General features: G+C 38.8%; 1 protein-coding gene across 4 annotated transcripts in view; it reads right to left on the reverse strand.

Moving 5' to 3' along the window:
• Positions 1 to 170: 170 nt before the first annotated feature.
• APP (amyloid beta precursor protein) overlaps positions 171 to 24,165 on the reverse strand; it is a 181,553-nt gene continuing 157,558 nt past the window's right edge. For 2 of the 4 annotated variants that reach the window (XM_056495361.1, XM_056495339.1), the window contains 4 exons: positions 20,186 to 20,239; positions 9,803 to 9,903; positions 6,547 to 6,693; positions 171 to 1,134 (listed from right to left, as the gene is read on the reverse strand). In XM_056495361.1, the coding sequence (XP_056351336.1) occupies positions 1,033 to 1,134; positions 6,547 to 6,693; positions 9,803 to 9,903; positions 20,186 to 20,239 (404 nt within the window). In that variant the 3' untranslated portion in view covers positions 171 to 1,032. The remainder of the gene's footprint in view (positions 1,135 to 6,546; positions 6,694 to 9,802; positions 9,904 to 20,185; positions 20,240 to 24,165) is intronic. The other 2 variants (XM_056495350.1, XM_056495372.1) reach the window with 1 other exon arrangement.

Below are 24,165 nucleotides of genomic sequence, written 5' to 3' on the forward strand. Positions count from 1 at the left end.
CTCCCCTCTTCCTGCCCTGTCTTGCTGCTGCCTTCCTTCTGCTCTGGTCCACCTGTCAGTGCAATCCCAAGGATCCCAACTTGCTCTCAGTGTGAACACCTATGTATTTTGTTTAAATGGCTTTCAGAACTCTCTGTTTTCTGCCTCCAAAGAAAACTCTTGCCCACACGTTGTTTTCTTAATTTATTTATGTAACACAGTGTAGAAAGCTATCAATTCATAAGCAATGGCTCTGTACAATCATCCTGCAGAGGACCTCCGTTAATTTTTGGCCAGCAGGCACTTCTTCCCCCAGAAGTGCTCACAATTAACAGGGACTCTTTTTAATAATTTTTTTTTAAGATCAAAAAGATACATGGAAAAGAAAATAAAGTTTACCTTTCAATGCCTAAAGTGTGCATATAAAACAGGCACAAAGAAACAAATGTGTATTTTCATGATTTCTACATCACTAATACAGCAGGAGCAACAATCCGTACAATAAAATGCAGCTTCAGAGGAAAAGAATTTCAATAACTCATCTGAAATACTTTTTAAAAATGTTGGTTTACTTTAAAATGCATAGTGATCAGAAAAAAATGCTCAGCAAAGAGAAGCAGCTAAACCCCACAGACACAGAAAGCATCCCCCATCAATTCTTAAAGCATGTTTCAACTAGGACTTAATTTCTGTCACAAATCACAAGAATAATATACAACTGGCTAAGGAGCTACATGATAAATAATTGGGAAAGAGAATCTATCCATGCACTAGTTAAATACAGCTAACCTCTTTACAGTACACAAAAAACATTCATTAATAATGTAGTGTAAAGACTGAAATGTAAAGAGAAAGAGAGAGAAAATACATTACTGATTTTATTAATTCAAGTTCAGGCATCTACTTGTGTTACAGCACAGCTGTCAAAAGGCGAGAATGAGTAAATAATAAAGCAGAGTGTTTTTCTTTCTTTCCACATTACTCTATAACTGAACACCAATGGGCAGTGAAGCAATTATTCTTCTGTCCAACTCATGAGGCTGCTATGATGTCCTAGTTCTGCATCTGTTCAAAGAACTTGTATGTGGGATTTTCATAGCCATTCTGCTGCATCTTGGAAAGGTGGCGTTCCTCTGGTGTCACTGCAGCATCCACCTGTCAGGAGAGGGGACAACTGGGGTCACATTCCTGCTTACTTTACAGTAAACACCCTGTGTTTCCCCCCTTCAAAGCCCTCCAAATATACTCCTGTACCCTGTGTGATTGGGCAGAAAGCATTCTCTGGCTCACTTTTTGAACAGAAGATGGTAACACACCAAGAACAACTCCACAACTTCCTGAAAACCAGCTGGCCAAAGGCAGCAGTAAAGGGGGATGGAGTTTGCCTCTCTCTGCTAGTCCTTCATTAAGAGATTTTTTTCCCCCAGCATATATATCAACATCTATACTTGGGATCAATTGGGTCTCAAGAGAAAAGAAAAAGATCACTAAAAAGCTGAAGGCAGTGGCTTGAGTCTGCCTTCTGCCTGCATTGTGCTCCCAGATCTGTCCCAGGTGTGGTGAGGTGTGATGGTCTCAAAACAAAAAATTAGTTTGAAAAGATAAAATGAGCAAGAAAATGCCAGAGCAGACAGGCACAAAGTGAGAAAAAAAATCCCATTGTACTCAGGGACACAGAACTCTTCTACCTCCAAGGCTGATTTTGATTCAGTTAAGTGACAAAAATCTTGACATGTCTGCACTGGTTTAAGTATTTATGCTTAACAGAAATTGACCTTTCTTGATTACTTGGAAGACAGGCACAAAGCTCAGTTTTGACTTCACCACTGAATACCTGCATCTTCACAAATTATTTTCTCCCTTCACTGAACATTACAATAAAATAAAACTCCATCAAATTAGAGTGGGTGAGAACAGCCTCTAAATCTTAATTAGGTATTTCACCTCTGCTGTATGAGCTCAGCAGTTGTGTATTCAAAACCTACCAAATCCTGGCTATCTTGTTAAGCACCTATGAAAACAGTCTGCTTGTCAGTTATTTTATTTGCTACCTGATGTCTCCAGTGCTTGACAGCTCCTAAAAGAAAGGTAAAAAGTGAATTTTACAGTGTCTGAAATCAGGAAGGTGCCTAAAACTCTACTGTTAAATATAAGGTATGAACATTTTCCTGTGGATTCCTGTAAGCAGTGACCTCCTGGAAATGACAGCAAGTCACCTTCAGCAACAAACTAGCCTTTAAGAGAAAGGAAAGTGTATTCTCTCAAGAAACCCTAACTTACTCTATCTAACCTTTTATTAAAAAGGCAAAGGAGAAGTACTGATGTCTGATACTAAACTTAAATCTACTCTGCACTACTGGAAATATCTCATCCTAGTGAGGAGAGAAGATGTTGGTAAGTTGTTCCCTCATACCCTGGAGAAAGACTGAAGGTATCATCTTCCCATGCTTGGGACTAACAGGCTGTTCAGCTTATTTTTGAGCTGTTCTTTCATTGTGGCAGGTTACAACACAGTACTGAACACCTTCCCCACAGTCCCACCAGAAAATGGCTCCTCTCAGAGCCATCTCCACTTTATATGCTCTTTTATTTGCTACTTAAGAAATGGTTTTCTGTGTGGCACTTCAATGCATTCAATTACTCAGATGAGCTGCTAACCTCAATTCTGATCCATTTTCCTATCTATGCCCCTTTTTATGTCCTGAGTCTCAAATTACATTTTAAATCAACACTGTATCTCCTATCAGGTGTGTTTTTCTTACACAGTATTAGATTTTTTTGTGAAATATCCAACTTAAAGGTTATATATCACTCTGTATGTTGCTCATAAGCTATTGTGAAACTCCTCACAGCTGGGAGCCCTGAGACTTTCATCACCCCTTGACTCCTGTGGGCAAGGAACAGGATGCCAGGCAGAAAGGATCACTGACATTGTGCTCCTTGTGTTTCAAATTCTGCAATATATATAAATTGGACTTTTACTAATGCCATTGACAGGCTTTTTCTCCTTTCTTTTTAAACTGCACTGGCAGTACTTCTCTTAGGCAATGACCCCCAAACCCACCTATTTCTTCAACTCCTGTGACATGTTTTTAGGCAGCAGGATCATGCTTAGAGGTTGTTCTTGCATTATCTCCTTTGTTTGAGAAACAAAGACAGAACAGTTTTTTCCTTTCCCTGGCCCCTCCCTCTCCAAAAGTGACAACCTTTTTGTTCTGAAGGATGCCAAGCCCATGTGCATGCCAAGTGCTCAGCTTGGCTGTCGACAATCATTTTGATCCATCAAGGACAGAAGGAGAAAGAGATTAGAAAAAAAAAGGAAGGACAGTACAAAAAGACTGAATTTTTAATGCCTTTGCACAATTGCAGAGTTTTAAAAAATTTTGCTTTGATAAAACCAGTTTCTAGTGGAAATCCATTAAACTCTGAAATATGGCATTTATAGATAAAGGGGATATAGTGAAGCTCCAGCTTGCAGTCTTAGTCAATTTTTCTCTTTTTAAATTTCCCTTTCAGCCTTTAAAAAAACTAGTTCTGGTCTCATCTCCTTCCTGTAGTTCTCTGCTACCAACCTACATGTGTTATCACCATTCTGAATGTCTTCTATTCTGTTTTATCCATTTTGATGCTACCCAACTCTTCACATTCCTTACAACCTCTCCCCTAGGTACCATTCTGCCAAAGGACATGTTTTGAACCCAATTATCTCCTTGTCAGTACATTCCCAAAGCCCCTCACCATTTTAAGAAGCTTTTTGCCCCCCTTTTGGAGGTGGCAGAAGCTGAACACAGCATGTAAGAGGTGTAGAGGCTCTGGTTCAACACCTCTCTTTTCTATGATGTGATGTTTCTTGAAAAAAACACCTCAGTCAGGTAGACAACCTCTTGTGAGACTGTTTGTCCACCCATCCCCTTCAGCAATTTCAGTGTCTGCCCCATGCTGCAAAGCCCTCCTGTTGTCACTGCTGGAGGTCCTGCCTCTGTCAGAAAGGAAATAGCTTTGAACAGGATCCACTCAAAGAGGAGAAGCTGAGACAGTCAGTGGTTGCCCAGCACACAGCAGATGTCAGAATCTCTGTTATGCCTCCTGCTTTCATGGAGAAAATAATCTCCTGCAGACAGCTAGGGTGGGTGCACCCATCAAAAAAAATCCTTCAAAATATTTGCTGGAGCCCCTGTGTGCATATGCAATAAGAATTTTCAATCTCTCAGTCATTTATTTACTAAACTATGAAAGTTTTTTTTGCCTGGGAAGGCAGAACAACTTTGGAACATTTTTATTCTCAGAACAGGGAAAAAATTACATTTCTAAATAGGACATATCCATTCTCAGAGCTTAAAAAAAGGCTAACAGGATTTTTAATAACTTATTTTATTAAAAAAATCATAGTGAAATGACAGAGTACAACAGAGGTGCCTTTTTGGAAGACAAGAACACAGGTGGAACAAGACCTGTTTTGTAATCTTCCATTATCACTGGGTTAAATTCACACAGTAACTTCTGACATACAACAAAGAGGTGGCAAATTAGTTAAAATACACTCAACCAAGCTAGAGCTGATGTACAGTTATTTTTACATCAACTGATTTTGCTATTCCATGCTTTCTGTGCACAGTATACTAGAGATGGGCTGTAGCTAAATAAATTAATTCTCTTTAGAATGTAACAGCTTAATTTTGAAGACATTTTAGTATTAAATGTCAATTGCATATGGCTTTTTTTGGGTTGTTTTTTTTTTTTTTTTTTTTTTTTCCACAATACAAGTGCTACAAAATTTCTAGCAACTTAGGACCAAAAAAGATGTTATGCCTTTCTTGCAGGCAAGAGCTTTGACAGTGAGGCTGTGCAGTCTGTGAAGACACAGAGTAAGTCAGGCAGAAGGAGGAATCCTGGCTGCCAATGCCAGCAAATCCACAAGGTGACATAATCTGCAGTGTGATACTATAAATCCACTAATACTCTTGGTACATCTGCATACTAAAGCTTTATGGTACTATCTGTAAATTTTTTTACAGATAAAAATCACTTAATATTTATTAAGTGATGCAGTCATTTTGACATTAATTACTTACTCAGCTTGTGCATGTTATTTCAAGGCCAACACTTTCAAATTCACTGTTACCAAAGAAAGCTTGTAGAAGTCCAGGATCATCTTTGCCACATCATTCTATCAGGTGAAACCCACCTGCAATTTTAAGGCTGTACTGCAATAATGGTATGTCTACATTCAATGTCTGATTTGGGGCTTTGGCCTAACAAGGTTCCTGGATTTTCCATTCTCACTAAATTCATCCAAAGGAGAGTCTCTGGTGGCACAACTGTTGGCAGCAGGTATCAGCTTGGTGGATTAACACTTAGATCTGCTTCAATTTTCTACAAAATGGGCTGAAAGCTATCACTTCAAAAGCTAAAGTTGAGATTCCTGTTTGCTATCCTCTTCTGCCTGTTGGTCCAAAATTCTGCACAGGTTACTATCTGTGCAAAACACCCCACACTGTTGGTGATCTTCTGACCATGTCTCTTGGGAAGGTTTTAAAGCCATGGATAAACACAGTGTGGACACAAGGATGCACAAGCACAGGCTTAAGACAAAGGCTTACACAAATAATTCCTAAGACCCTTCCTAATCCCAGACAGTGGAATAAATGCATCATTAAGTATGTGTGTCTCCAGCAAGACCAAAGCAAGGTTCATTTGACTCAAGATGAAACCTACATAAACTATGAACTTGATCAAGACTTCAGTTTCAATCAAAAATGTAAAATACCAATTCTAAAAGGCAAAAATATCCAAGTGTCTCAAGTGCTTACTAATACAAGTACTACCTCCAAACCAGAGACTCACACAGCAAATTAAATAGGAAGAAAAAGAGTTACATGAACCCCTTCCAGTTCTCATAATGAAGTTTTTCTACTCTACAGAGATCTTATCTTAAAGCCATGAAATAGATAAACTATTTTAAATTACTGTAAATTGACCACAAACTTTCTTGGCAGACGAGAAGAGAAAAGGATTTTCATCTTGAAAATCCTATATAAGAGTCTTAAATGCTATTTGTTCCTCAAAACTATGAGTTTCAGAGTAGCCATGAATCCAAAGCTGTTTGTGGCATCAAAAAAATCTTGTTTAGAGAATAGAGAGCAATAAAATACCTGTCTAGGGAAAATCCTTGCAGTGCACAGCACAAGCTATGGGAGGGCCAGTCTCAAACATTAAAGCTAAATAAAGAAATTGGTGTGTGAATTCCCAACAGTAAAACCAGATTCTCTCTCTCAGTATCTTCTCATTGGCTAATGTCAAACTTCTTATAAAATGAACTTTCACATTATGAAGTTATTGGTCTGGAATAGTTGCAGAAGAAAGTTTTGTGGATTTTCACCCACTTTAACATGGTTTACATTGTGTATGCATTTACTAAATAAAGCAAATTTATTCCATGCTGATGGATGTAGCACTGCCAACAAAGCCAAAACCACAGTTTCTTCCTTTGTAAATTAATATTTATAGAGCAGTGTGTTGACTCTGTTGCACAGGTGACACCAGTTGTGCTTGGAAGTCTTTTCTTACCTCCACAACCCCATGATGAATGGATGTGTACTGCTTCTTCTTCAGCATCACCAAAGTAATGACAATCACTGTTGCTATGACAACACCTCCCACCATTAGTCCAATGATGGCACCTTTATTTGAACCCACATCTTCAGCAAAGAACACCTACAAAAGAAAGATAAAGGAAGATGGCTAATGAAAAGCTCACTGAACATTTGACTAACCTGCCCTGCTGCCACAGCAATATAAAGACTATTGAAGCATCAGTAATTAAATGGCACTGCATGTCTTTTTAATTACTCAAACCTGGATCACTGTGCCACAAAGCTCTGGAAGCTGGAGAGGAGCAATCTGGGACATACACATGGTCTGTGGTGTAGCAGTGCTGTGCTAAAGGGGGACTCAGCTCCATGTTCAGCTTCACACAGATCTCAGCTAGTAGCTCCCCTTTTTCCTTGAGTAAGCTAGTCAAGCTAATTGCATGAGTGATAGGCTTGAGTGGAGTAACCCAGGAACACACATATTTCATTATTTTCAGAATGTGAATCACGAGTGTGGTCACAAATTTACATTTGTGTGGCCTGTTTGGACTACCATGCCTTTTCTCAATAAAAGAGTAGTGAAGGACCTGCAGGACTACAGTGAAACTTGCATGCACCAGCTGGGAGAAAATTCTCACACCAAAGGAGTGAGAAAACAAAAGCTATCACTGATTTAAGTGACCACCAGGGAATGCTTCAAGATTTTGCAGGGTAAAGAGAATGCTTGATGATGTACTTCTGTGAGACCTAGGAGGTAAAGGTTGTGTGAAAACCAGAGAAAATCCACTTGAGTTTTATACAGAGGACAACAAGATGCTTTACTATGCATATAATAAGACTGGTTTTTTTAAGCAGGAGCAGGTATGAAAAATGGGCTATTGTTTTCATTGCCCTGTTCCACATTCAAAGAATACATAGGATTATTTCACATCTGAGCATATATTACAATCCTTTTGTTTGCATGCCAACAGCAGGCTATTTTAATTATTATTACTATTAATATTGTTGTTGTTATTGTTGTTTGTATTTGGTTATAAACCAAAATGGGCAGAAAGGATTACAGAATAAATTTTATTCACAGAGTTGTACAACTACCACACACTGAAACACTAAATACTTTGACAAGATTTAACAAAAATGCAGAGAGAAGCAAGAAACCAGCTGAGAATTATAATGAGCTGTATAACATTTGCACTATTTAATAAACACAACCTTCCTCAGAAAGGTATTAAAGCATGCAGTATAAATATTTATCCTGTTCCTAGTCAAAAGCAAGAACTGTGTTAAAACAAAGTTAAAAATTCACTAGAAAGTCCAGACAATGGATAGTGTTGGCATAAGCCAGTGCAAAGTAGTAACTTCTTCCGAGAATTTTAACTGCCTAGGACTGAAATTCTGTTTCTTACAGTAACAGAATTGCTCATTTCAAGAGCACTGTGAAATGCCCCAGCTAATATACATACAGAAGAGAGGAAGGCCTTAAGCACTCTGAGCCATGAAAATCAACTTAAATACAGCTCCAATGTGAACATCCATAAGGGAGAAAATAAATGCAATTTCAACTTGATTCAGAGGTCTGCATGTAAAATACAATGTGCAGCTGAATTCAAAGCAATATCCTTAGGAGACAGTTTCTGGAAATTCAACCATGACACAGAATGGAAGCACAGATCAAAGTGTTTTCTGCTCCCTGCTTTTGAATTAACATTAAACAGAGAAGCTTTGGACAGAACATGATGTGTGGCAGGGAAGCAAAGCCCTGTAAGCATCACTCCAGTACTTGCTCAGCAACACCAGAATCCCTGCTCAGTCTCAATTGAAAAGATAACCTAGAAGACAGCTCACTAATTTTTAAATAGTGGTTGTACCTATCAGTGAAAAGTATGGCAAAAACTGCTGTGAAAAGCTGGAGAGGTCCCATTTTAAGCATGACACAGATTCCCACTGCAGGGGCTGCAATGCCCTCCCCATCAGCCACCATGGTATGGGGAGCTCCCAGCACCAATTCCTTGAGATGGTATCACACCACTGACACACTAAAGGGTGCTGTTGAAAACTATGACAACAGTAACTACTGTGTCTAGCACATGTTCCTGCAAGTTCCTCCCCTTCTACACCCTGCACAGGTTTGCTCCATTGGCATGTTTAACCTAACTGAGCTAAGGATGCCAGACTTCCCCAAATTAGTGCTAATGCATTTTGGATTAACTCATCAAACTGGGAATTCTCAGCTCTTGGCATCAAAGAGATGGCAGAATATCTTTTCACAGAGTGATTGTCTAGTTCAAATGCAAATTTGAGTCCCATGTTAATTTTGATTTTCAGCACTACTTAACTTTAAGAATATATTAAGGAAAAAAAGCTTTCAAGTTTAATATCAAGATATTGAAAGCTATGGAACTGAAACCTCATCACATATAATATACCTTTAAACAAAGAAACAGAACAGCTTTACAGTCAACATTGCTGTCTGGGCTCTTCACTGCTTATCAAGCAAAAAGAAAAACTTTTATGAGATGCTTCTCTTGCCTACAGTGCTTCTGGTTGTCATTTTTATGGTCACAAGAAGCACAGTTCAAATGGAGAACAGTATTTTGCTCCTACCTGCCTTTCCCCTGTTAATAATAACTTCATATACCTTAAGGAACAAAACACACAGATACAACCAAAAACAACTAAAATTAAGGCCAGTGGAGAATCTCCTTTTATCCCAAGCAGCCATTCTTGTGAAAGGTTATGCTCCATGCATGCACTGCTACCATCTGTTTTGATAGGAAGGACTATATTCCTGGAACAGCATCACCTGTTTCTTGCTGCACTGTGCTATATGTCTCAAACTGTTTTTCTTTTTTTTTAAACTCAGCATTTTCCTTCCTCTGTATCCCCTGTATGATACAGAGAGACTATGAGATAGATGGACTATGGGACAAGTATTCTCTTTATAAGCACACCCAGTGACATGGCAGTGCAATGACAGGAACTGCTGGAATTTCCTCTCATGTGAGGCTCAGTGACTTTTCATCCTCTCTGGTGACATCGTTCCAGGCTTACTCTCATTGAAGAAAAAACCAGAAAAATTCTAATCTTTCCACATGACACCTTTTTGTCAGCACTTTCAGTGTCCACATCACTCAAGCCATGGCCACAAGTGACTCACTATCTCAAGATGGAATCAGCATCATGGAAACATGGAAACAAATCAGCAACATGTGGAAAGCAGTTTGATCACTCACCAGCTTTTGATGATGAACTTCGTATCCTGAGTCATGCCGAAACTCTGCGTCCATCTTCACCTCAGATATCTCTTCTGTCTTAACATTGGTCAGCCCAGAACCTGCATTGTACCACAAAGACAATTCACTAAAGTCAATTCAGATGCAGGAAGATTCTGTTTAACCCCATTGCTGGAGAGCAGGAGGCAACAGTGCCATTCACACAGAGGAGGTGTGAAGCAATGTGAAAGGGAACTGGGAGGAAAGTGAGGTACATCTGGTGTTTCAGACCCACTGAGGTGACACAGAACATTCTAGTAAAGTTTCTCCTCTGTTAAACAATCCTTAATCCTCAGCAGCTATATTGGTACAGATATCAAAGGCTTCCAGCATCAAAAACTGGATGAAGTAAGCTGTGAGGGACCTCCTGAACTGGCTCACAGGCTGCATACAGATCTGCTCTGACAGCCTCTTCAGCAATGTCAAGAAAATTTGTTGTTTAGGCCAAAATCTTCCTCCTCCCTCAGCTCAGGCTGCTGTGATGAAAAAACAAAATACTCATGGTGGGAGTAAGAGAACTCCAGATATCTTATTTTCGTGCTTCCTGTGAGTCTGTATCACAAATTACTAAAATGTTTGTGAAGTTTACAGAGTTCCTGTTTGTTTTCAGATTTCATACTGCTCAGAATTATTGATTCTTCTTGTCTTCTCTCTGAAAGATGGTAACTGTCTCTCAATTAGAAACATAAAGAAAAGCAAGTGAGTACAACCTGCAACAATAATAATCATACATAGTTTGCAGTCCTGTTCTCCTACAGGTGTGAAGGGGAGATGCTGCACTCATCTAGCTGGAAAGAAGGTCAAAATTTCCACCTGGAAAATATCCTTAAGAGAATGAGCCAGACTTAACAGCAACAGAGCAGTGAATCCTGTATCTGTCTATGAATCCTGAAAAGCTGGCTTTGGCTTAGAGAGAATATATGGGTATTCATGGAGCTGATTGTTTTCCTTCTTAGTACCAATGCACCCAACATTAGTATTTCTTGGAGGTCAAAACATAGCAGAAAAATGAAGTTTATAAGATGTTATTTCCTCCCTCTACCGAATATAATAAGAACAAACCTGTCCATATTCCAAACATATTCCCTGTTTGTATTTAATTCAGCATTTTCTCAGCCCAAACTCCTCTTTCCAAAGCTTAATTCTTAGAATCTTGCACTGAACTTAAGTTCTGATGAAAAGGAAGAACCTTTCTTAAAATTCTCAACACTACTGACTGCTCCTGTCTCGCTGGACTCTAAATAATAATCCCTTAAGACTTCCATGTGCCAATGAGCTCCATGGTCTAAAATAGCACTCAATCCAATAACTTTTTTTTTTTTGCCTTTGATGTGCAATTTCTTTTTTCATTAAATGGTGGTCTATTTTTGAATTATGAACCAGCAAGAACAGATCTTCCCAAGAACTTTTCTGGACTGTACAGACAGCCCATTTGAAAGTTCTGATCTTTATTTTCATAGGAAACCGTGCAAAGAAGAGAACAAGAATCATCCTCATGCTATAAAGAATTTATTGTTAATTTCTTGAAGAGTCTGATTTCCCCATAAATTTTACCTTATTTTTTTAGTTTTTTAAGGAATCAAGCACTTCAAGTAAAGTACTTAAAGAATTGCAGCCTGAAAACAAACAATGATATTCTGTCAAAGAAAGGCAGGAGGAAATGGAGCTGCAGGAAATAAAGCCCATGTGGTACCTGAAAACAGGTTTACCTCCCTATCCTTGAAGTTTTCCAAATTAAGAGTACAATTTACTCTCTTTTGTGCATCATCTCAAAGTACTCCCTACACCTGCATCAATGTGAAATGAGAAAAAGTATGTTGGAGACTGAAATGTTATCGTTCATGGCTTAAATAATTTTACAAAGCACTACTGCCTATTTTAACAAAACTGTATAACAAAAGCTGCACCAAAGACCACTGCACTCCTGACCGAGGCCCTGGACTGTAAATTGATTTGAGGTAAGATAAAGTGACACTATTCTCAAGTCTGGTTTGGGAAGAATACTTTCACAGGAGGATTAAGCCCAGCTCCTTTGGGGTGGAGGCCACAGCCCCAGATTTGTTCCATTTTATTCACAGAGAATTAGTTCTGTGAGCTCCTCTGTGATTAGAGCAACAAAGGAGAACATGTATCTGCCTGCAAGGAAGCTCAACCTGTCAACCCCTCCTGCCTTTTTGATTTTAGGATTAAAAGGGAAGAGGGAAAATTACACTAGTGGAGTACCAGGGCAGTAGCTGGGGGGAAAGGGCTTTCCCAGGAGTTGTTTCACTGCCCTGGGCCGCTCCCAGCTGCTCACCATTGTCCATGGTCACACTCACTGCCCTCGTAGATACCCTGGCAAAAGCACCACATGGAAATTCCTCCAAGGCAAAGGCCTGAGGAACTGCACAACTTGGCTGCTACAGCTGGCAAATCCACTGAAGCTATAAATATTGATTAGAACATATCCACACACATATAAGATAAATCAGTGAAGAATCTGTTTGTCTTTTCTTGAGGGAAGTCCTACCTCCCAAAACTCTTAGAGGCTACTGGAAGAGTTAGGAATCACATGGGAAACAATGATTCTGCTTGGAGTGAATCTGGATTTCCAAAAAGCTTTTGAGAAGGTCCCTGATCAAAGCTCTGGCAGAAGCTAAGAGCCAAGGATTAGAAGGGAAAGTCCTATGTGGCTTCCTATAACTGACTAAGAGAGAGGAAATGAAGTGTAAATACACATCTGTTTTTCACAATGGAGGAACATTACCAGTGGGCCCCACAGGGATCTGTGCAGTACTGTCTGTGAAGTGATCTGGGTAAGAGTGTGAATAGTGACATGACAAAGTTTACTGACAGAAAATACAAGAAAAAAAGAGGATAGTCAAAGTAAAACCAGTTGCTAAGAACTGCAGAAGGATCTTACAAATTCACAATAAAAGCACAATAAAAGGGAAATTATATTTAGTGTTTGTATAATGCAAAGTGGTGCTTGTGGGGATACACAGCCCTAATTATACATATAAAGACTCTAATTTAGCTCTGTTCCACCCAGGACAGAGACCTTGAGTCACAGTGGGTAACTGTGGGCACTTGGCTCAGTAGCAGTCAGAAAGGCAAAAAGAAAGGTAGAAGCAATTATGAGAAAACAGAGAAAATAGAAACCATTTTGTTACACCACTGTATAAATGATGCAACCTCATTTTTAAATCTGGCTCTTTGTTTTGGTCACCTTACCTCAAAGAACTACAAAAGATATAATGCAGGGAGAAACAGATGATCAGAGGTATGAAATAGTTTCTGTACATAAAGGACTGTAAGTCTTCAGACTGGAAGGGGCAAAGAAGGTGAAGCACAATAGTGTGTGACTGAGAATAACAAGGGGAAAGTCTACAGGAAATATTCATTACTTCTCCTAAGAAATACAAGACACTAACAAGGCTATGATAGAGCAGATTGAGAAGTAACACAAGAAAGTGTGTATACATATATAAACAATTCAGTACAATGCAAAACTGGACTGTGGAACTCACTGGCACAAATCAAGAGGATGTTCAAAATACAAATGAACAAATGCAAAGAAGAAAGGTTCCTTCAGGGTTACTAAACACAACAGTGAAAATACAGTTCTCAGTCCTGGAACCTATCAAAATGCTGGCTGCCAAAAGCTCAATGGATATGCTGGGGCATAAGGCAGAGGTGAAATCTGTACATACTCTGTTTTCACCACTGCTAGAGGTAGGACAATGGACATGAGCACTTCTGTTTTTGGGGTCTGATCGCTTTTACTGAAAGCAAAGCTGCAATAGCTGAGTTTGTGGATCTTTGTCAGCTTCTGTTCAACAGTCAAATGCCACAGCCAGGAGTTACAGCAGCATTACGGGGACACAACAGGTCATGCCAATGGGCATCAAGGGTGGTAAGTTCACCAGTAGTCTCAGCTGTTGGAAAAATGCAGGATCTGGCTTGCCTAGAACAACATTTCTTTAATTTGGTTCCCTTCCCTCCTCCCATTCCAATCAAGCAGTAGCACAGGAGCCATGCTTTCAGTATGCAGCAGGTTAAACCATGGGTTTTCGCCCTGAGATCAGGCAGAAATTTTTTGGTTTGGGCCAAGTGACCAAGGCCACACAAAAATGCCATGGAATCTAAACACAAGGCAGGATCTGATATTAGAAAGATAATGATGTTAAGACTTACTGAAACTTGTTTTTGGCAACTTGCACCAGAAAAAAATCAGAAACAGAAATTTTTTTTTTTTCAACTTTGCACTAACAAACCTGATAGCAACTTTTTGTTGAAGAGACTCTCTTTGTTACCATTTCATTCACTTTACTGTCCTAGTGACCACACATTTGCTAAAATCAAATATATACTTTTCAAGGGTAGAAACTGAAGAAGGAAAAACTTCAGGGTCTTTCTAAAACTTTGATCAGAAGTGAGATGCAAACAGTCAAGATCCTAATACCTCTTTACCCTTGCACTGAAGCCAAGCACACAAAGAACAGTTCTCTCTCTGACAAGAACTTTAATCCTGGCCTGGGACAAAATGATGTTTTTTTTTCACTACCAATTCTAAAATACACAACCTAAACACAAAAGCCAATATATAAGATGAGAAGTGAGAGCAACAGCCTCATTACAAATTCACAAATAATGATAATTGCTACCAGTTTTCTTGTGAATTATATACCATCTTTAGGGAGCTGCATTCCTAATCACTTCAATTTAAAAATGTTTCAATTCAGCTGGCAAATACATTAGCTCACAGCTCCTTAGAAAAACTGACAAAACTATTTTATTATAGAAACCATGGGCTTAAAAGCTTCCAGTGAAATCCAACAAAATGAGATAACTATGATGGGCTTTTTATTGATACTGCTTTTAATTAGCAATATTAACTGTTTTTATATTTACATGTATACACATGCATGTCTGCACACATACATTTCCAAACATCAACAAATGAAGAGTATGAAACCCTTCTTTTTTATTGCCCTAAAGGGAAAAATAACCATATGGAGTGAAAAATTACTCATATGAAATAAAAACCAAGTAGCTGCTTTGGGGAGCACTTTATACTAACATTGATGAGCTTGTGTGTTTGTGTAAATATATATTTATACATTTATATTTTCAGAAGACTAAAAAAAAGAGGTTACAGTGAATCCCACCAAGGATATAATTAGTTGCACATTATCTACCATACTGCTTGCAATTACTTCATCTGCTAGTTACATAAACAGCTAGAAAGGTTTTGCACAGATCTAAGACAGTGTTAGCTGTGCCTGAGGTTACAGCTAGAGTTAAAAACTATCTCCAAGTAAAGTACAGGTGAAACAACTAGACCTAGGTGGTCTCTACAAAGAGAAAACCAAAGTAGCAGTTTGAGTGACTGGTAGTGACTGCATTCATGAAAACATTCAACTCCGTGTCCATGAACTGTGCTTGAGTCATGGCAAAAACAAGGAAAGAGTTGTTGAATCAAAGCCTGCTGCACGTGTGGCAAAGAGCTTTATCTGGGTTAAACTTCACAGAAGATAAAAAGGGTGGAAGGGAAGGAATGCAGTGTTTGAACAACCCCCTGGGGTAGAGAGCTGCCTGTTCTAACCAGAAGCTCAACTATTACTTCCATGAGACTCCATGACTTTGTGCAGGTCATATAATTTTGAAGTGAAAGAAGAATGAATATTGTAAACTCATAAAGATGAAAATGAAGACTATATACTCTTTTTTTTTTTTTTTTTTTTTTTTTTTTTAAGGATAACTCAAATATCTTTGAGGGATATGCACTTTTAAGACTGCTTGGAACTAAAACTTTCTGGTCTCTTCTAATATTGCTGGTTCACCTTTTCTTCATGGATGACTATGGGGCTCTCAAATTGATGAAAGCAGAAAATAAATGCAGTAAAATGTTACCTTTTTTACAAAAGAATCTCATTGCAACAGAGTATAAAATAACTATTTCTCAAAAAACGTGTGTAGAAATGAATAATCAAAACAAGTAAAATCTGGTTTGATAATCCTTCTGGCATGTCAATCCAGATGCTGTGCAAATGCACATGTAACTGCATTCACAGTTAGCAATGATCTCATTTATAAAACAAACTGAAACAATCTAATGTAAAAAATTTATTAATTATTTTTATTTGGTAGCTGCAGACAGTTTGTTTAAAGCAACTGTATTGAACTATCATCACAAAGACAGGAAAAAATATGTTGGCAGTTTCTGACAAGAAAATCATAAATAATTAACTAAGCTGCTCTATGCCCTCACCTCATACAGACTGCAGCATATGTGCTAATGATTCTGCAGAAGAGCCACTAGGCTTTCAGAGCCTCTGCATGAGGAAAAAAAATCCTCAGTTATTATGTAGTGTAATGAAGATAGACATGTCATGATTTGTTAGCAGAAGGGCAAAAGACACAGAAGCAGCTTTATGTGCAACATTTCCTCAAAATATTCAATGTTTGCAAAAATGATCAACTGACAAAGAGCTGGAATAAAACAAAAAAACCACCAAGCCCATATTACACTACATGGAAGAAAGTAACACACTTAATAGCATAAAATGCTGGCATTGTGAATTATGGGCATTCTGTAAGTGATGCATTTACAGCTGTGAGTGTATACTTACAACTGCAACTGTGCCACAAATGAAAATATGATCTGCCCTGAACAGAGCATCTGCTGTTTATCACCTTGAATTACAGAAAATATTCTAAGCAATGTCCCTTCTGATGGCACATTTTCTAATCTTCATTCAATTTCCACAGATCAGACTGCTGAATTAACATAAGTAAAACAACCTTGCTCATGAGCATCTAGAGATGTTTTGATATATATTTTTATGTGTATATTTCTCTATATATACATGCACACACAGAGAAAGAAAAAGTTACTAATAAACAGATACCCAAAATCCAGTTGCAAGAAATTAAGTGTTCACCATGAAAAAGTGACTGCTGGAGCACAGGAGAGAAGGAAAGTACTGAATAAATTGTTACAGTGGGGTTATTAAGGAAAGAGGTACTTGTTCTATCTGAAGTTCTTCCGATGGAAGTTCTCAGGGTGGGCTGCAGCCTTCTGACATCTAACATCTCCTTGTATAAAGCAATTTATAAATAGCAAGAAATATGTCATAAATCTGTTATAATTTTGTGATGAGGTATTTTTTAATACCTCACTGATGACTACTTAGTACATCTAGATATTTTTCTTCCCTTTGGCATTTTACTATCTCATTTACTTCCTTTATAGGAAGGAGATAAAAAACTGTTTTAGGTATAATTTTTATTTTGTTTGCCCATTTGTGAATTAGGAAGGGGAAGGACAGAAAGTTAAGGCACTAGAGTCCCTTTCTAATGCCCATGTGAATTACACAGATATCCATACTAGAAATGGGGCTCATCCAGACAATGTTCTTTCCCTAGGACTGATGTAGATCAGATTCCAATTCAAGCTTTAACTGTGGGCAGCCAAGGTGGAGCACAACAGAGACAGGGGTTTAGACAACATGAATTTCAACAAATGCTTTAAACTTGGTCCTTACTCATAAACTTGTCTACTCTATGGGCTGGACAACTCCTTACTTTTTCTGACTTGACTCACAGACTTCATTTTTTAAAAGACAATGATGTGAAGGAAAAAGATCCTAGGTATCACACCACCAAGATGATCATTGAGGTCCCCTTTCAAGCCAGTAATCTCTGAGTCTGTGACTCTGTTCTGTACTGGGACCAAAAGATGACCTGCATGATTTTGATCTGCCTTTAAGAAAAACATACTGATTATAAGAATGCTGTGTGAGCAAGAAATAAATAAAACAGAAAAGAGGAAAAAGGGCACAAGTTTGCTTGTTTGTCTTAGTCCTTTCAGAGCTCATTTTCTTCAAGAAATTCACACAGCTAGAAAACATTCAATTGTTCTTCTTCAGCCTTGAAGTGTTGCAGGCTGACATGACACCAATATTTTCATCCTGAAGCAGCAGGTCACTTGAGCTAAGCAAGTAGAAGCATGAACAGGAAAGTCAGAAAGGGAAAACCTTTCAGGAAACCAACAAGAAGCTAAACAATTGAAACAAAAAGTCACAAGCAGCTGGCTGCACTAATCTGCAGGTCTTTCATTAATACTTTTTCACTCTAGAATAATCTACTATTTTTTAAGATTTTTTTTCTCCCAAAATGATTTAACAAACTATCCCAAAAGGACAGCTACTGCACAAAAGGTATTTCTTTTCCTTTTTGAAGCTCTAATGTAGGAATTGTATTTTTAATTAGCAAGTAAACAGTTTTAAAGCACACACTTTTAAACTATCAGAATCCCTTCTGTACTTCACAGTTTAAATAAGCACCCATTTGCTTTCTTCTATTCCTAGTTCATGAATCTGAATACTGGAATAATTTCTCTATTAAATTGAATTTTTGTCACACACAAATTGCTTTTGAAGGATGATGAAAAACCACATGGACATTTATAGACAGAATCTGTACCAGTAAGAAAAAATTTTTCTAAATCTGGAAATGATGGCTAAAGACATAGGGAAGTTTAGCAATACTTCTGCACTTCAGCAGAACACTGAGGAAATATCCCATGAGATTTTCACAGTGGAAAAGTTACAGCATCTGCCATCTGTCAAACTTCCAGCATAATGGTCAGCTGATGAAATATTTTTTACCTATCCTCAGTAGTCTGCACACATTCACCAAGATGACTCATGACTTATTGTCATTAGGCTTATAGACTTTAGTACTACTTGTATCACCACAACCAACAAAGTGCTCTAATGCAGTCAACTCAAACATAGAGTCACTCTGAAACTAGAGAGTGACAGTGAGAAAAAAATCCTTTCTCTAGAGAGGGGACACTAAGGATTTCTAAAACATGTGTCCCTATGTGAGGGAACAGAAGGGAGGAAGGCATAACCTGCAGTAATAAATATAGGCCTCATAACAGGAAATTTTTTCAGAGGACTTTAATTAAAACTGTAAATAATAATAGATTTTAATATTATAAGAAAACTGCTAGACTGAATTAACATTACAAAATTTGGATTAAATCATATGCACATTTCATCTGTGATATTTCTACTGCTCCTGGGGAAGAAGGTAGATAATGCAGTACTGGAGGGATTCTTCCCCAATTCCAAGATTTTTGGAATTGTAGCTCTGTACCAGTTTCCAGGCTCTCTTCATGGACTGAATTAAGACTCTAAACACAAGTAAAGAAGTCAGATTCCTAAAACAGTGCTAGGAACACACTAGCTGGCCAGTTCTGACACACATCCCAATTGCTGCAACATATGAGCTTATTTTACCTCCCACAGTAGCAATTTTTGTAGTTGCTAAACATGAGTGAGATAGGATTTAAAAACATTAGGAAGGTGCTGTCCATGATGCTATCTAAAGGACAGCTGGAAAACAAGATGAAGGGAAAAAGGATACTGATCAATCAGTTTAATATGATCTGAAGGAAGAAAAAAAAATTATGATATGACACTGAAATAACCCTGACCCTAAAATATATTCTCACTACATTGAAGAGTTGGAGAGCAGCCTCTTCTGAAATAAAGGGCTGATTCCTCTCAATGGCTTTAACAGTTTCAGAAAATTCTGAACAAAAATGAGATGAAAAACAACCCCAAAAGCAAAAAAATGGTAGTAAGAAAAGCTAAAATAATGTTTCCTTTTGGAAACTGGGATTGCTCCATTTTAACTTTTCTGAACATCTGCAGCCTGACTCAACCTAGTGATCTGCTATTGTCCTGACATCAATATAAAGACAGAGGTACTTACAGAGGAGAAACAATCACCCTGCTCTGTCCTAGAATGGAATGAATAGCTGTGTCCTCATGTGTCCTCAGTATTATCCCTCTGGATTCCCTGATTTTTAGGTATTTGGAGGTAAGATAAGTACCACAGCAAAAAATATCTATGCTACCTGCAGTTCTGAAACTGTACACATTAATTCTTTATTAGCCCTGCTCACTCTACATAAAGGATTCAACATTTCTATTATACATTCCCAAATTAGAAGTAGTGTCTATACTAAGTGGTACCAAGTTTACCATCTCCTGCACTTGCCAAAGTGTTATTTCTGGAAGGGATGAGACCTTTGATACAAACCTTTGATACAAAGTTGTGGGTTTGGGACTGAGTCCCACTGCAAGCACTCATCTCAAATGCTCTCAATATGGACAGCACTCACACAGGGAATATATGTGAGGGAATGATGCATCCATCGTTCATGGAATAGCATTAAATTTGTCAGAGGGGTACACCAAAGCAAAGGTAAATCATTTCAGCTCCAGCAGACGACATGCATGCAGGAAAAATACAGCTTAGGTAAAAGCCATGCAAGTCATATACCTGGTCGTGTGGTGAGTCCTCTGTCTGCAGCTGGGCGGGCATCAACGGGCTCAACTAGGCATGTGCAGAAAAGAAACAAAAAAGCAACAAAAATAAACAAATCCCCCAAAGTTACAAAGTCAAGGGTTCATCTGCTGGGACAGTGCAGGAGAGACATACTGCATTAACGGTTACCAAAGCAACAACTAGAAAATATCTGCCTTCAGTGAATCCTGAAAGTAAAAAAAGGGAAGGGATGGGCAAGACTTTTTTACATCATATTCTGGTTACTGCTTCAAGTCAGAAACCATTAAGACTAAAGAATTTCTGTCAATAGAATAAAACCATATTCATTCCATGCAAACTTTTCCCCATTGTCTGATCAGAACTGGCAGCCAGAATAGACGTGATGAGTTCCTGCAGCTGCTCTTTATGAATATTGACTTAAAAGCCTCCTGAATCCCGCCTTTTTCCTTTGAACAAGGATTCTTTACAGCACCAGCTATAACGTTTTAAAAAAGTGAAGTGCATTTTGAAATCAATCAATATTCCTACATGTTCTGATTTGTGAACAGCATATTTCTCTTCCAGTTTCTGGAAGGGAAACAAAGAAGAAACACAAATTTCTATCCAAATATTACAAAACACTTTTATTACCCTACTAAGGTTTTATCAGCTGAAACCTAAGTTGATGGAGTTCACTGGCACTCACTGCCAATTGCCTCAGTGAGTTCAAACATAATAGAAATGTTTATTAAAAGCATAAGATTTTTACCCCTCTCTTTTGGTTGTTTCTCTCTTTTGCTCCAATTGTGTTACCTTCCTTATCTACCCAGTCTTTGCCAGTGTTACATTGTTCCTTAGAATTCAGAATTTTAAACATATATTCTTATTCATTTGTATTTCTGGATTCAGATATGAGCCTTTATCAGCAATAAGTGAGATGGAGTAACACAGGAAATCTAGCAGACCTGCAGTTTTCAATCAAGAAGAATTACTCATCAGAAAATCACACAAACCTGATGATATTGTTGATTTAAGCAATGGAACTGCCCATCTTCTCAGGAAGTCTGTGTCACTGGCTGAGTGTTCCTGTGGGCTTGACAAACAACCTACCATGCTTGTAAGTGAGAGCCTAAGTGGCTCCCACGTCCCTTGCACGCAGGAGATGACTGCATGAGCTCCTGCCTCTGAATAAAACCCAGTAACTCAGCTTTAGAGTAGCTGCAGACTAAAAGTACATCAGCACATCTGACTCACTTGTGTCTCCAGGAATGCAGACTTCCAGAGCTTGCTGGTCTAGTGCTGCAGAGGCACTTTCCTGCACAGGAGTTCAGAGTGGCACTAGCATACCATGTAATTGTTTTCATTATATAGCTCTATACAAAATGCAATTTCCATCCTTAACTAAAAACCACAGTTTTAAGTATCTTGCTATTTATGTCATCTGCTAGGTTTTTCAGTATTGTCAGCACCAACCCTCAGGCATATCATCAGTAATTTTCAGTGGCAAGGACCCAAAGGAAGAGACAGCTATGAGCAAACATTATCCAAACTCCTCTTGCAGACCTCTCCTCTGTTACCCTGGCCCCTGCATCCTCCCTAGAAGGCTGAGGGTTTTTTTCTCTCCCTTCAGTAATCCTACATGGCAACAGCTCTGGAGAACTGAGAGAAGCCAGTGCACAGCAACAGAAATGGGAGTAAGTGAAGGGGAAAAGGATGAAAGAAGTTTCTGCTGTACAGTAGCATAGACCTGACCTCAGAGCAATGCAGTATTTGTGATTAGGTGAAAGTATTAGTAATGAATAATTATTGTCATCTATAATTTTGGAAGCCCTTTACTGGGGTGAAAGGCTGGCATGTTTCATAACGGACCCATTTCATAACTAACACAGAAGTGAAAAGACCTGGTCAAGGTAATAAACCAGCTTCAGGGCAAAAACTGGAGGCAAATAATAAGAGCCAAGAGTCTAGCAAAGCAGATTGTGATGCCAGGCAACATGATACAAAGAAAGACTGGTTTCTGGAGAGCCCTGAGCTACCACCTTTTGAATTTCTGTTGGATTTTAAAACATTCTTGCTCTGCCCCAATACTGATATATGCACAAACAGCAGGTTACTCTGAAAATCTTGCCTGTGGGTTTTTTCACTGCTTGCCCTCGTATGCTGGTCTTGCATTAAATTGATTTTGGTGAGGAGGAAAAACATCAGCCACTGAAGTAATTCTCTGTAGGAAGCTGTTAACAGCTTCCTCTGTGCCTGAGAAAACCAATAGCTGGCTGGGTCTGAAAACTGACACACTGCTAAGCCAATTAGAGAAGCTGGGAACACCTCTATGATAACCTCTATGATATTTAAGAACAAAAACTATGGGTAGTTCTCTTTTCCCTGTTTCTGGAGAGGTGGCCAGCAGGGAGCTGCCGGGCACGGCCCAGGCGCGGCTGCCAAGATCTCACTGCGGGAGCATCCCGGTGCCACTGGGCTGTGTGCCACCAGCATCTTGGCCAGCCCAGATTTGTGTGCCTGTTTCTAACCTGCCATGCTGCAAACAAAGGGACAAAAATGGCAGCAGCTTTATTTTTTTGGCATCCTGCATGAAGAAAGCCACGAAGTTTCAGCTGGCGTGGCGGAGATCACGACCAACAGAGAAAAAAGCACAATGAGCGTTTCCCCCATTTGTGGAGCCTGGGTAAGATCTACTTTTCAGTGCTGCAGAACTCCACTTGAGAACAGATGAACCTATAGACATCAATCTTCTTCAGAGTCAGAGAAAAGGGAGAGTGGGGACATGTGAGGAGAACAACATGGCAATGCCAGGTCGGTTCAGAAGGGGGAAGGGGAGGAGGAGATGCTTGAAGTGTCAGAGTTGAAAATCTTCTGCAAGCCAAGATGAGGACTATAATACAACAAACTGCTTTGCTGTAATTCATGAAGTGTGTGGAGGGGTGTAGTGCTCACCCACAGCCCATGAGATCTGGAGAATGTAGATGTTGAAAAGCTATAATCTGACTTGAACACAGAGAAATTTAGCTTTCAGAGATAGAAGAAGAGGAAAAAGAGGACCCTTTGCTCTTATATTAGAACAGCTCATCCTTAAAAACTGTACTCTATAAGCTGAAATGGCCCACAAAAGCAGTTGTGGGAAGACTGTAAGACAAGGGAGAGATTTCATGATGCAAACCGGGTTTTACTGGGTGGATTGTTCACTGTGAAAATCGGAACCATGCTGGAAGAGGTCACAGGGAGCTGTTTCCTGTGAGAAAGACTCCATGGCATAGCAGGAGAAACTCCTCTCCCTGAGTGAAGAAAGGTTCTTTTAGAAGTGATAAACTGACTGAGAATCCCAGGTTTTTGTCTCTCTGTGTTGCTGGTGGAAAGAAAGAGGGGCTTTAGGGAGGAAGAAGGTGTTCTAAATATTTGTTTTAGTTCTTATCATTCTTCTTTCACTTCTTTTAATGCAGTTTTCTTTATCCCTTTTAAAGTTTTGAGCCTGTCTTGCCCTAAAGTATTTTCTCCTAATCCTTATCTCAATCTCACAAGCTTTATTTTAACTGATTATTTTCTCCTCTGCTCAATTACAGCAGAGGAAGATGAGTAGATGATTTTTGTGAGTGCACTGGCATTTGGCCAGAAGTCAACCCACTACACCTCACCAGACCACATCATCACAACAGCTAATGAAGAGGGGAGAAATTTAAACCAATTACATTTAGTAGGTATTAGTATTTATCAGTAACCAAAACTGAAATATGTACTGTATGTTATTATAAAAAGTGCATTCATTTTGATGCTCCAGAATTTTATTTCTCTTGAATATACTTCCACATGCACAGAAGTAAGACTGAAAATTGTCCAAATAGACTCATCAAACTAAACTGGTACATGTTTATTTGCACTGATTACTCAGGCTTCATAGAGGGCACACTTTCCCACCTTTACATACATCTCAGAAGAGCAAGAGAGAATGTGTTTACTTCTCTTTTCAAAAGTAAAAGAAAAGT

The sequence above is a fragment of the Oenanthe melanoleuca genome, chromosome 1 (genome assembly GCF_029582105.1).
Source record: "Oenanthe melanoleuca isolate GR-GAL-2019-014 chromosome 1, OMel1.0, whole genome shotgun sequence".
NCBI lineage: Eukaryota > Metazoa > Chordata > Aves > Passeriformes > Muscicapidae > Oenanthe > Oenanthe melanoleuca.